Below are 14,210 nucleotides of genomic sequence, written 5' to 3' on the forward strand. Positions count from 1 at the left end.
CAATTTGAGCCGACAATTTGTTAGCGGATATCATGTTGCATTTGGAGAGTCCCTGTGTGCCCAAACATTGGAGCTCCCCCACAAGTGACCCCATTTTGGAAACTAGACCTCCCAAGGCACCTATCTAGATGCATAGTGAGCACTTGGAACCCCCAGGTGCTTCACAAATTGATTCGTAAAAATGAAAAAGTGAAAAAAAAGCCACTTTTTCATTTTTATGAATCAATTTGTGAAGCACCTGGGGGTTCCAAGTGCTCACTATGCATCTAGATAGGTGCCTTGGGGGGTCTAGTTTCCAAAATGGGCTCACTTGTGGGGGAGCTCCAAAGTTTGGGCACACAGGGGCTCTCCAAACGCAACATGGTGTCCGCTAACAATTTGAGCCGACAATTTGTTAGCGGATATCATGTTGCATTTGGAGAGTCCCTGTGTGCCCAAACATTGGAGCTCCCCCACAAGTGACCCCATTTTGGAAACTAGACCCCCCAAGGCACCTATCTAGATGCATAGTGAGCACTTGGAACCCCCAGGTGCTTCACAAATTGATTCGTAAAAATGAAAAAGTGAAAAAAAAACAACACTTTTTCATTTTTATGAATCAATTTGTGAAGCACCTGGGGGTTCCAAGTGCTCACTATCCATCTAGATAGGTGCCTTGGGGGGTCTAGTTTCCAAAATGGGGTCACTTGTGGGGGAGCTCCAAAGTTTGGGCACACAGGGGCTCTCCAAACGCAACATGGCTTCCGCTAACAATTTGAGCCGATTTTCCATTCAACTTGTTAGCGGACACCATGTCGCGTTTGGAGAGCCCGTGATGTGCCTAAACAGTGGAGCTCCCCCACAAGTGTCCCCATTTTGGAAACTATACCCCTCAAGGATTTTATTAAGGTGTATAGTGAACATTTTGAACCCAGAGGTACTGCACAGAATTTGTTTACATTAGGTCATCATATTGAATAAGTTGTCATTATTCTTGAGCGCAAGTGCTCGCTACTTGAGTTTGCATCGGGTACTCAGGTATGCACCATGTACAGTGTGTGCTCGAGTGACATGCTCGAGTCCCTGCTCCGCATGTTTCACGGTTATTAGACACCCAAAAAAAAACATGCGGGGATCGCTCGTGCATGGCAGACAATCCCCGTAAAGTTTTTTTGGCCGCGAAGCATATGGGGCAGAGACTCGAGCATGTCACTCAAATACCCACGATACTCAATGCATACCAGAGCACCCGATGCAAACTCAAGTAGCGAGCACTTGCGCTCAACACTAGTCGCCATATCGTCATCTTTTTTTCTTACTTTTGAAAAAAATCCCAACCCCAGCCCTAACCCTAGCACAACCCTAACCATAGCACAACCCTAGCCCTAGCACAACCCAAGCCCCAGCACAACCCTAGCCCCAGTACAACCCTAGCCCCAGCACAACCCTAGCCCCAGCACAACCCTAGCCCCAAACCCAGCCCTAACCCTAGCCCAATCCTAACCCAAGAGTTCATTTTTGACGCTGTTCCTTGTGCGGTATAAGTGATTAGACGACTTTATTCTTCAGGTCGGTGTGAATACAGCAATGCCAGAATCATATGGGGTTTTTATGACTGACAGCTGTCACACACTAAAAGACGCATTTTTTGTAAAATCTAGTTTTTGCATCGCCATATTTTGAGAGCTATAATTTTTCCAGATTTTGGCAGACAGTCATGTGACGGCTCGTTTTTTGCGGGATGACTTGACGTTGTTATTGGTGCCATTTTCAGGCACGTGACATTTTTTGATCGCTTTCTATTCCGATTTTTGGGAGGCAGAATAAACAAAAACCAACAATTCAGGAATTGTTTTTTTTGTTTTTTTTTTATTCTGTTCCGCGTGTGGTAAAATTGATGAGGTAGCTTTATTCTTCGGGTCAGTACGTTTACAGCGGTACCACATTTGTATCATTTTTCTATGTTTTGGCGCTTATACACAATAAAAGCTATTTTATAGAAAAAAATATTTTTTAGCATCGCTTTATTCTGAGAGCTATAACTTTTTTATTTTTCGGCTGATGGAGCTGTATGGCGGCTTGTTTTTTGCGGGACAAGATGACGTTTTCAGTGGTACCATTTTTATTTATATGCGTCTTTTTGATTGCGTGTTATTCCACTTTTTGATTGGCGGTATGGTGATAAAGCATTGTTTTTTGCTTCGTTTTTTTTTTTGTTTTTTTTACTGTGTTCACTGAAGGGGTTATATAGGTCAGGTTGTTCCGGACGCGGCGATACCAAATATGTGTACTTTTATTGTTTTGTTTTGTTTTTTTTATAATAATATTTATTGATGGGTACATTATATTTTTATTTTTGGTGGATTATTTTTTTTATTTTTTTTTTATATTTTTGCAATTTTTTTATTTTTTATTTTTTCCTCTTTCAGACAGTTTATACACTTTATTACTTTGTCCCACTCTGGGACTTTCACTTTTTTTTCTCTGATCGCCTGCATGGCACAGGAATGCAGCACCATCCCTATGCCATGCAGGCTGTCAGCGGTGCACAGTGTGAAGATTGTTTGGAGATGCACTGCGCATGTCCAAACAATCTTCCTGCTGTCTGGTGACCCGGATGTTGTCATGACGACATCGGGTCGTCATGGCAACACCCAGGAAGCCTTTGCAGACTGCGCTGGAAGCCGGAAGAGGAGGTGAGTATCGGCGATCACCTCCCCTTGCCCCCGCAATGCCGCGATCGGCTGCGATCGACTTCGATCGCAGCATCGCGGGGGTTAATGTGCTGGGAGCGGTGCAGGACCGCTCCCTGCACATAGTACCGGGTGTCAGCTGTGACAATCAGCTGACACCCGGCGGCGATCGCGCCCGCACAGCCTGTGTGCGCGCGCGATCGCCATGACGTACTAATACGAGTCTGGCTCTTAAGTCCCAGGGCACAGACGCGTATTAGTACGTCAGATGTTGTTAAGGGGTTAAACTAATGCTCGTTGTCAATCATAGGCTCATGCACATATGCCGTCCGGGAACCAACAAATGAGTAAAATGCTCATTTACTGGTTGACTGAATCATTCATGCAGGCGTAAAAATCAACGTTGTTGGCAGCGCATGGCCCCATGTATTACCAATTGTCTTCATACAGGTTGTGTCGGCCCATGTGAATGGGGTTTTAAACTAGCAATGTTCAACTTGATTATAGTTGATTAAGGCTTGTTTGGGAAGAACATTTCCAGTAAAAATGACCATTAATGCAAAGGTGTCTCTATGTTGCAATTTATGGGAGCTTGAAATAAGACTGTCACTTCAGTGCCCATAATATTCCATGGAGAGAGTCACATGTATCCTTTAGGAGTGGTTCAATGTAGCAATCTGACCCCAGGACCAGAAAAACTTCTGCATCCATGATATACATACAGTTAAAACCAGAAGTTTCCATAAACTATATAAAAAGACACATCTGCATGTTTTTCTCAATATCTGACATGAAATCAGAATAAACCTTTCCCGTTTTAGGTCAATTAGGATTACCATAATGTTTAATATTTGCCAAATGACAGAATAATGAGAGGAGAGAATGTTTTAAGGCATTTTTATTACTTACTGCAAAGTCAAAAGTTTCCATACATTACATTAGTATTTGGTACAGTTGCCCTTAAACTGAATGACTTGGGTCACACGTTTGGGAAATCCTTCCACAAGCTTCTCACAATAGTTGGTGGGAATTTGGGCCCATTCCTCCTGACAAAACTGGTGTAACTCATCCAGGTTTGTAGGTCGCCTTGCTCGCAGCCTTTTCAACTTTGCCCATAAATTTTCAATAGGATTGAGATCAGGGCTTTGTGATGGCCACTCCAAACCATTGACTTTGTTATCCTTAAGCCACATTGTTACCATTTTGGCAGTATGCTTCGTGTCATTGTCCATTTGGAAGACCCATTTCCGCCCAAGCTTTAACTTCCTGGCTGATGTCTTGAGAAGTTGCTTCAGTATTGCCACATAATATTCTATTTTGTCAAGTGCACCAGTCCCTCATGCAGCAAAACAACCCCACAACATGATGCTGCTACCACCGTGTTTCACAGTTGGGATGGTGCTCTTTGGCTTCCAAGCTTCTCCCTTTTTATAACGATGGTCATTATGCCCAAAAAGTTGAATTTTAGTTTCATCAGACCACAGGACACATCTCCAAAAATTAAGGTTTTTGTTCCTGTGTGCATTTGCAAACATTAATCTGGCTTTTTTATGTTTCTTTTGGAGTAATGGCTTCATCCTGGCAGAGTGGCCCTTCAGCCCATGTTGATACAGTACTAGTTTCACTGTGGTTATTGACACAATCTTACCAGCTTCTGCCATTATCTTCACAAGGTCTTTAGCTTTTGTCCTTGGGTTGATATGCATATGTCGGACGAAAGCACGTTCATCTCTGGGACACAGAACTCGTCTCCTTCCTGAGCGGTTTGATGGCTGGACATTCCCGTCTTGTTTGTACTTGCGTATAATTGTTTGTACAGATGAACAAAGCACCTTCAGGTATCTTGAAATTGTACCCAAGGATGAGCCGGACTTGTACAAGTCCACAATTCTCTTCCTGATATCTTGGCTGATTTCTTTAGACTTTCCCATGATGCTACACAAAGAAGCTGTGTGTTTCAGGTGTGCATTAAAATACATCCACAGGTGTGTCTCTAATTAACTCAGATGTTGCCAAAAAAACTATCAGAAGCTTTCAAACACATGACATCATCATATGGGCAGTCCAGAATTGTTTAAAGGCATAGTAATCTTAGTGTATGTAAACTTTTGACTTTGCAGTAAGTAATAAAAATGCCTTAAAACATTCTCACTCTCTGTCATTATTCTGGCATTTGGCAAATATTAAAAATTATGGTAATCCTAATTGACCTAAAACAGGAAAGGTTTATTCTGATTTCATGTCAGATATTGAGAAAAACATGCAGATACACATCTTTTTATAAAGTGTATGTAAACTTCTGGTTTCAACTGTATATGTTCATGTGAAACACTACTTAATTAGTGGGAATCTTCCTTTGACTAAATCCTACATACATCATTGGTAACTTGAGACTGGCTTACCATATATACATACCTTGAGAACTTTGTAAAACGGGCATATTAATGGTGTAACCCATTGTAGATTCTTCACTATCATCAGTATGATCTTCATAAGGTGGAAAACTTGCAAATGCAGGAGACAGATCTTCTTCATCACTGATGATGCTTTCGAGAATTGGGGTTGTTGGGACTGGAGGAGATGGTGGAGACTCTTGTTGGTCCTTGAGAACAGTTGCGTTCCTCCTTTCTTCTTCTCCACTTACTTTCGTCAGTTGAGTCTCATTTAGAGGTATGGAGTCTACTGAACCCTGAGCTTCATTTTCAGCTTTTATATCTGGAAACTTTAGTTCCTCGAAACCTTCTGTTACTGTAATAACATCTCGATCTCCTGGGACTAAGGGTTCATGTGTTGGTCCGGTGTCTTGACCTAAAATGGAAGTGGACTTTCTGAAATTCAGCAATATTTACAATGAAATATCTGCCTAGAATTTTATAAGTTAAACTTAAAATTATCAGAAACATTACACTGTTAATTGATTATTGGTAAACTTATGGTGGTCACCGAATTGTGGATCAACTTGCTTTATCGTGATCTATTTCTCTGTAGATTGATGACTTACCTTTAAAACAGTAAACATCATACTTTGCCTGGGAGTTGGGGAAACCGGTCTGGTTACGAAACTGAAAAATAGTCTTCACCCCAGGAGAGTTGCCACCACATTTCTCCCTGGGAGTCACTATAGGGTATCGAACACTTCCATCAGCCAACCAGCCTGGGTTGCATTGGTCCAGTCCTTCGCTCCACGCAGCATAGAGTTGACCGGTTGTTGCCATCTCAGTGCCCAGGGCCCTACAGTGTTCTCTAGCTTCTTCTAGGGTGAATTTTTTGGATGATAAACTTAGAAATACTTGACCTACAGTGAAAGGGCAGAAGGAATGTCATGAAAGAGGTCCTTACTTAAATATATCTAGATTTATTTAGAATAATTAAGGATAGGGTTTTCTGGAAGGAATTTAGGCATTTTAATAAATTAGTGTAAAATTTAGGGGATCCAAAATTTTATTTTCAAGGCTTTTTAGGAATTAGTGGTCACCCTACTGATCAAGGAGATACTCAGATTAAGTCCCTAAGGTGATAGAATGAACACATTGCATTAATGATGGCCAAACCCACCAATTTCAGTTGAATTGGCAGATTATCTTTGTCGTTGGGGCCTTCCAACTCTTCCCTGACAGATAATGTCAGGTAAAATGAATAATAGGACAGTTTCGATTCAAAATCCGTATCCTTTTGTTCTTCAGACAAATGAGTTGTTTGCAGAGATGATTGGCAGCATCTTACTCCCACTCCCTATAGAGAACAAATTAACCCTTGGCCTTGCTAAACATTTAGGTGTATGGAGGAGAGATAGCTGCCAACTGAGAGAGTGCTTGGTTGACAGCTATCTAAGGTGTATAGGCACCTTTATACCTAGAATGGATATGTCTCCTAAAGAACAAACTAAACTTCTGGATATGGTTGGTCTCATGTAGATCAACTAGTGTAGACAAAATACTATCATTTTCTGACTTTTACCTAAATTTCCCAATTGAAATTTTCAACATACCCTACAAAAGCTATATTGTAAATATTAAAAAAAAATAGAAAATATGGATATACTCAACATACTGCATTTGATTTTCATTAGCTAAAGATAGAAATTTAAAAAGTTAATCAGTGAAAATGACCTGCGAATTTAGAGCAAAGAAATTGTTCATGGTTTTGAATGTTCATTGCTGAAACAATCTTTAAGCCTACCCTTGGGTTCCTCCACGTAGCAATAAACATCGTACATGTCATCGGGATCCAGTACTCCATAGTTCCGAACTCCTGGAAACCCATCCATGTCTCCGTAGCAGCCTTCTCGTGGAGTCTGAATGGGGTATCTGTATGGTGAAAAGTCAAGAAGAGTTGACCTTGTATTGGTTGAGAATATTTTGAATCTGAAAAGGGACTTAAGAAAATCTCGTTACCTTACGGTTTGATCTGCGATCCACCCTGCATCACACTGTTCATAACCTCCATGGAAAGCAGCCAGGAGCTGGTCGGCAGTGGCTATGTGGGCCTTAATTCTTGTGCATGCTTCCTGAGCCATGGGAAAATTATAAGTGTACCGATTGTTGCCTTCTCGATAGAGAAACACAACACCTAAAAAGAGAAAGATTCATCAAGTTCAACTTAACATTTCCATATTGTGTTGATCCAAAGTAAACTGAAAAAGAAAAAGAAACCTGAGAGGGCAAACAAAATCTTCCTTGATTATATATATTTATATTAAATTCTACCTTTGACCTTGACCTCCACCATGGCATAGTCATCCTCGATTCCATGTTGTACATGACATCGGTATATTCCTGAGTCATTACTTATCAGCTCTCTTAGGACTAACGTGGCGTCATATGCTGAAGTAGAGTATTCAGGCAGAGAGGCTCGAGATTTGTACACCTCACTGATCTTCACTTTGTGGCCCCGGGCCACTAAGATTTCCACTTCTTTACCATTGGAGATATAGGTCCACTTTACGCGAGGTGTTGCCAAGACAGCTCGGCGCCCAACACTAACGTCTTCAGGTTCTGAGTGGTATGTGATGTGGCATGGGATGGTGAGAGTACCAGACAGGACAGCTTTGGTGGTAGAATTTCCAATCCTTACCCTCAAGCTCTGGTAATCCTCTAGACAGGAAAAGAACATGGTATTAACTAAGGAAGGATGGTAATGTGTCATGCCAAACCACACTTGGCCACTTTGATGCACATTATACCACATAGAAAATTGAGACAACTCACTTTTTAGCAAAAATTTGGAAAATCTGGGTCATTGCTCACATTGGCTTTCTTCAATTATAAAACCACAATTAAAGTAGACCTGCCATGCTGACATAAATTCATACTTTCCTTTAAGACATCAAAGCGCAATATTCAGGCGTTTTCCAGATTGTGCGTAAGAACATAACTTTTCTTTTAACCTAATAATTTTCTCTCAAAAGCCTATTTTTTTAACTCTTTCTTAACTACAGTTTTTGACTACACATCTCATCCCATCTTCACAAACTCCTCTTGTAGTAGGTGGTATACAACGAAGAGTGGTGGCCTCATATCAATCATTAAAATGGGTTCCCCATTATGGTATTGGGTTTTGCTAATCATGTCAAGGATCTAGTATATTTTCACCCCCCAAACTCTTTCTATTACTCTTGGGCTAGTTGTCCACTCTCCTGAAACATCCAGGAGGATTCTCCTAAAAAAGGAAACCTTATAGAATTCCAAAGTCAAAGTCAGCCAAGGTAGTTGTTATATAGTATCTGTCTATAAGTACTAAAAAGGTAGCAATAAAAGAGGAGGCCATATCATTCCTGGTCAAAAATAGATATCATTAGTGTCTGGGACATAAACCCATTTTCATGATTATTGTTATTGGACCTCCCCAGATAAGATGACCTTTTGGGATGGGACAGTGGAGTTTTGCTCATCATACAGTATTAATTGATTCCAGATGGCAGCCAACCAGAATAGTAAATGCAGCTTTGGATGTGAGTGGAGTATAAGACCAGAATTCACCACCCTTTATTAGATCACAGCATTAGACTTCAGTCACTGGATTTTAGAGTTAACTGTGTGATCCGTCACAGCTGTAAAATATATTATTAGTGAAAACCATTGTGAAAATCTCAAAATGAGTCATTCTGGTCTCCAAGTAGCTGAATTCTTCTTATTCTTTCCATCAAGGGTATTGTAACACACGGCAGAAAATGTATTGCATGAATAGTTTTGAAGTATCGTAATGTCGGTGTCATGACGGTTATAATTGCCTTTGTCTTTGTAACATTACACGTCTGCATTAACAGTAGCTTTGTTTTATCAAGTTGTTCCTAACATTGAAATGAATAAAAAACATAAATGAATACATTTTTACAAGGTGTATGGGGAACAGAAATACTGCACTGTAGCTTTGTTATTGAACCCTTGACTAAGCAACAGCGAAACACAGATCATATTGTGATGCCTGGCGGTAAGATAAGTTGATGCCAGAGGAGTCTGGTAGTGGCTAAGCCGAGCTTTAGTGTGTGTAGAGGAGTCAGGAGAGAGAGCTGTAGGCCAAATAGTTGCATATACACTGCGGGTACGGAAAGTATTCAGACCCCTTTAAATTTTTCACTCTTTGTTTCATTGCAGCTGTGGCGCCCCTGCGGGTTCAGTCGCCACAGAGGTACTGCATCTCACCCAGAGGTGTGGTATCTCACTCTCAGGTAAGGATAGAGTGCTGCCCAAGACCCTAACACTACACTACTCCAGACCAGCTGGAGGGGCAAGATGTGTCGCGCTTCCTGCTGAGCCCTGACCCTGGTTGGAGTGGGGGGAACCAAAGTAAGGGGAACCATGTAGTGGGTGTGGGTGGAGGATGTAGATCATGGGAGCACTTGTTAGAAGTGATATAAAAGAGGGAACCATCTTGGAAAGACAGGTCAGTCAGAGGAGGACAATGAGTGGGAGCAGGAGCTCTGCAGGAGCTCTGCTCGAGAGGAGGGCCTAGCAGGAAGGCCCAAGACTGAGAAGGAGAGGAGGAAGGAGAGAGGATCAGGAGAAAGGCTCCAGGAACGGGAAAGGGATCCCAAGGGTACGGGCAGTGCTGGAGGCCACCCATACGCCCGAATCTGCCAGGCGGTGGAGGGATCAAGCCGCAGAGGGGACCAGTGAGAATTACAAAGTTCAACTGGAAACCGGAGGCTTCTGTACTTTCAGGGTGCAGTTGCCACATAAGCACTCAAGTTGCCAAAAAGGTAACGATATAGGATTCAGGGAACTCCAGGTTGCCCAGAAAGATCCGAGGATACCGGCTTGGGACATTGTTTGGCGAGGTTCAGGGCAAGAAGGGTGAGGGCCAGAACAGAAAGACGGCTGAGAAGGTCATATAGAACGGGGTCCTGTCAGGCACTCTTGAAACATCTGGGAGTTTGCTGAACCCCTGCCTGGTGAACGCAGCGCGACGTGGGAGGCTGTAAGCTGACAGTGCACCCTGAGGAACTTAACAACTGTGAGTAAACTCTGAAGACTGCACCCCACTGTCTCTGTGAAGTTATTGCTGCGCCATCACCCCCTGCACTACACCGCAACATCCATAACATCTCAGCACAGCCCTGGAGCTAAGCTCTACCTGTGGAGAGCTAAACCAACTCTGCTGCATTTACACCAGCTCCAGAGGATCTGCTCCGCAGCGGCGGCTCCACATAGCCGCATACCACAGGTGGCGTCACAAACTGTATATAAGAACTATAAATCCCCTGTAAATAATATTCCCCTTTTTATTGACCGCCCTGGGTCACGGACCGGGTCACCGCCACTGCTCCTTGGGCAGTTCCTTTGAGCTCATGATTCTCATTTGGTCTGCACTGTGAGCTGTGGGATCTTATATAGACAGGTGTGTGCCTTTCCAAATCAAGTCTTATCAGTTTAATTAAACACAGCTGGACTCCAATGAAGGAGTAGAACCATCTCAAGGAGGCTCACAAGGAAATGGACAGCATGGGACTTAAATATGAGAGTCTGAGTAAAGGGTCTGAATACTTATGACCATGTGATATTTCAGTTTGTTTTTTTAATAAATTTGCAAAAATTTCTACATTTCTGTTTTTTTTTCAGTGAAGATGGGGGTAGAGTGTACTTTAATGAGAAAAAAAATGAACTTTTTAGAATTTACCAAATGGCTGCAATGAAACAAAGAGTGAAAAATTTAAAGGAGTCTGAATACTTTCCGTACCCACTGTATGTATACAAGAGGGTGAATAATGAACCAAAGAGAGCTCTCTACAGCCTCAAAATGATTGATGATGGTTGTAATTTTAAGATTCCATAAAATCTCCACATACAAAGTGATTTAGTAAAATTATACACAACTTTTTCCATTAAAATCTAGAGACAAGTATGGACATATGGAGGCCACTATTATTAGGTTGATGACTCATACTCAAAGTACTAGAAATAAGAGGAGACAAAACTTAACTTGTACCCCCGTCAACGTTGGACATTAAAGCTTGTGAGACAAGAGCCAAGACAAAGAGAAGCAACAAGTTTAACTTCATTTCAGCCTGTAGGAAAAATAAATAACACCCATTAGTGAACGTACATTATCATTGATAAAATCGACATCGATATGAGTAATATGGCATATAAGACACTTGAATGTTCGCGAGTCTTGGAGGAATTCCATAGTCTAAAAAAAATCCCGGAGCTGTAGAGTCAGTGAAAAAGCATCAGTTATATGGTTACTGTTGAGTAACCTGACAAAATACTAGACAGTATGAATGCCCCTTTCATCTCCAATTAAGCCACACTGTCATGATACTCATTGATGACCTCAACGCACAATTTCTCAAAAAGTTGGCCAAGCTTTTTCTTCTCACGATGTGGAGATAGGTTGGTCCCAGCCAAAATAGATGGCACATAGCCATCTTACCCATTGGAACCTTCAATATGTCTGTCCTTTGGCATACCTATAAAAAATTAGTTTGGCTCTTTAGAAGTCATTTACGACAGCTGCCTACAAAGTTCATTATGTAAGATGTCTTGGGCTAGTTTTAGTATAAATGCTTCACAATTCAAAGGTAACTTCAGGCTTTAGGCTCCTCTTGTGAAGCTCCTGAGGTCATCAGTGGATGCAGAATGGGTGGTAAGCCAACCTGTACTTATTTTTTGCTCCATGCAGAAAATAAGGGCAGCTCATCAGTGAACTTCTACTGAAAACTTCTATGACATAGTAGAAGATTGTCCTATTACATGAAGCCAGTGTGATTTATATAATCCACTTATGATAACATTTCTTTCTGGCAAGGGATGTACCTAGTGCAAAACATAACTTAGAATGGGGTCCTTACTGAGGGGAGACGAGCAAAGTAAAAAAATATGGGAGAAGCATGTTATGTGCGGACTTGTCATCTTATTTCTCTTAACCTATACAAGCTTCAATTGGCCAGTGTACATCGTCATGTGAGAACTAAACACTTCCTACTCTAGGAAAGTCTTAATAAATGAAGGTTTGGAAATTATTTCTTATGGTAGATAACCAAGTTAGAAAAAAACTATAATACCAAATTTCCATTCTACAATCTCGAGCTCAATCATCACTATCGTTCTACATTGGGTCATTAATTTTCCTCCATGATTCCCCCCGTGATCATCTAGTAGACATCATAAGAGGATACTGCAGCTCAAAGTAACAATTCTTCACGAGCAAATTTTCTTCCCGGCATTCCCATAGCCTTCTTCTGTTTAAAGAATGGTCCAAGGGCAGGATGAATTGGCTGCCTCACAATAGTGAAATACTCTGAATAGACCACCAATCCATAGACTGTTGATAATGGAGGGGGGTGACTAGCCTCTTAGAATTCAGTTCACGCCGGTTACTATGTGAAGCCCGTTATAGCCAAAGTCCACCCTAAATAACGGGGTCACAAAGAAGCTTTCTTAAAAGGAATGAATGGTGACAAAGACAACGTCGTTTTATGTATGCTCTACTTTTGTTTTACTTGCATCTCACACAACTTGAGCAGAATATTCCTAGTGTTAGTTTTACACCTAAGAAATGTCATCGATAGAACCGATAGATACTGTCCATCTGTAGTCTACATAGACAATGGTCATCTTACAAAATATGGGAAGAATTAAAAGAATTTAGTAAATACTTTTTGGGATGAGTGAATTCGTTTGATGCAAATTGGATTTGCATTTTACACATTGCAAAAGATTGTATCGGCCAGGCTGAGAGGGGTTTCACATAATATTTTGCAGCTATCACATCACATGGTATTGAACAGTCAATCAGAAAAAACTATCATAGCCTGTATAAAAGCTAAGGCAGGGAATGCAACAAGCCTTTTGTGGCGAAACTAGATAGTGTGATGACGTCACATCTTAGCCAAAGAGACAGGGAATGAAAGCCATAAAACACTGGAGAAATAGTATAAATAATGTGTCTGGCAGCACAACAGTGAAGACGATTAGTGTGTAGGGAAAAGCGAAAATTGTCTTCGAACTTTTTTTCAGGACAGCTGGAGTCTTTGGAGTGCTTTTGATTTGAATAGAGTTCCTGGGAAAATTAGGCGAATCTGGCTAACTACACAATCTGATATAGACACATACATATACATTATATATTTTTCTGTATTTTCATGACTATTATTATTATTATTTATTATTATAGCGCCATTCATTCCATGGCGCTTTACATGTGAAAAGGGGTATAATACAAGAACAGTTACAATAATCTTGAACACAATGTGACAGCGACTGGTACAGGAGGAGCGAGGACCCTGCCCGCGAGGGCTCACAATCTACAAGGAATGGGTGAGGATACAGTAGGTGAGGGTAGAGTTGGTCGTGCAGCGGTGTGGTGGAGCGGTGGTTACTGCAGGTTGTAGGTTGTAGACTATGAAAATTGTACATTCACATTGAAGGCATCAAAACTATGAATTAACACATGTGGAATTATATAATTAACAAACAAGTGTGAAACAACTGAAAATATGTCTTATATTCTAGGTTCTTCAAAGTAGCCACCTTTTGCTTTGATGACTGCTATGCACACTCTTGGCATTCTCTTGATGAGCTTCAAGAGGTAGTCACCGGAAATGGTCTTCCAACAATCTTGAAGAAGTTCCCAGAGATGCTTAGCACTTGTTGGCCCTTTTGCCTTCACTCTGCGGTCCAGCTCACCCCAAACCATCTCGATTGGGTTCAGGTCTGGTGACTGTGGACGCCAGGTCATCTGGCGTAGCACCCCATCACTCTCCTTCTTGGTCAAATAGTCCTTACACAGCCTGGAGGTGTGTTTGGGGTCATTGTCCTGTTGAAAAATAAATGATGGTCCAACTAAACGCAAACCGGATGGAATAGCATGCCCCTGCAAGATGCTGTGGTAGCCAAGCTGGTTCAGTATGCCTTCAATTTTGAATAAATCCCCAACAGAGTCACCAGCAAAGCACCCCCACACCATCACACCTCCTCCATGCTTCATGGTGGGAACCAGGCATATAGAGTCCATCCATTCACCTTTTCTGCGTCTCACAAAGACACGGTGGTTGGAACCAAAGATCTCAAATTTGGACTCATCAGACCAAAGCACAGA

General features: G+C 41.6%; 1 protein-coding gene across 2 annotated transcripts in view; it reads right to left on the reverse strand.

Annotated features, from left to right (window-relative positions):
* BCAN (brevican) overlaps window positions 1-14,210 on the reverse strand; it is a 206,600-nt gene that overhangs the window by 132,672 nt on the left and 59,718 nt on the right. For both annotated transcript variants that reach the window (XM_073639502.1, XM_073639501.1), the window contains exons 2-7: window positions 11,091-11,175; window positions 7,379-7,765; window positions 7,067-7,241; window positions 6,852-6,979; window positions 5,674-5,967; window positions 5,088-5,480 (exon numbers count right to left, since the gene is read on the reverse strand). In XM_073639502.1, coding sequence (XP_073495603.1) covers window positions 5,088-5,480; window positions 5,674-5,967; window positions 6,852-6,979; window positions 7,067-7,241; window positions 7,379-7,765; window positions 11,091-11,169 — 1,456 coding nt within the window. In that variant the 5' untranslated portion in view covers window positions 11,170-11,175. The remainder of the gene's footprint in view (window positions 1-5,087; window positions 5,481-5,673; window positions 5,968-6,851; window positions 6,980-7,066; window positions 7,242-7,378; window positions 7,766-11,090; window positions 11,176-14,210) is intronic.

Source organism: Phyllobates terribilis, unplaced genomic scaffold (assembly GCF_046119375.1).
Source record: "Phyllobates terribilis strain yellow unplaced genomic scaffold, ASM4611937v1 Scaffold_7__3_contigs__length_470593459, whole genome shotgun sequence".
Lineage (NCBI taxonomy): Eukaryota > Metazoa > Chordata > Amphibia > Anura > Dendrobatidae > Phyllobates > Phyllobates terribilis.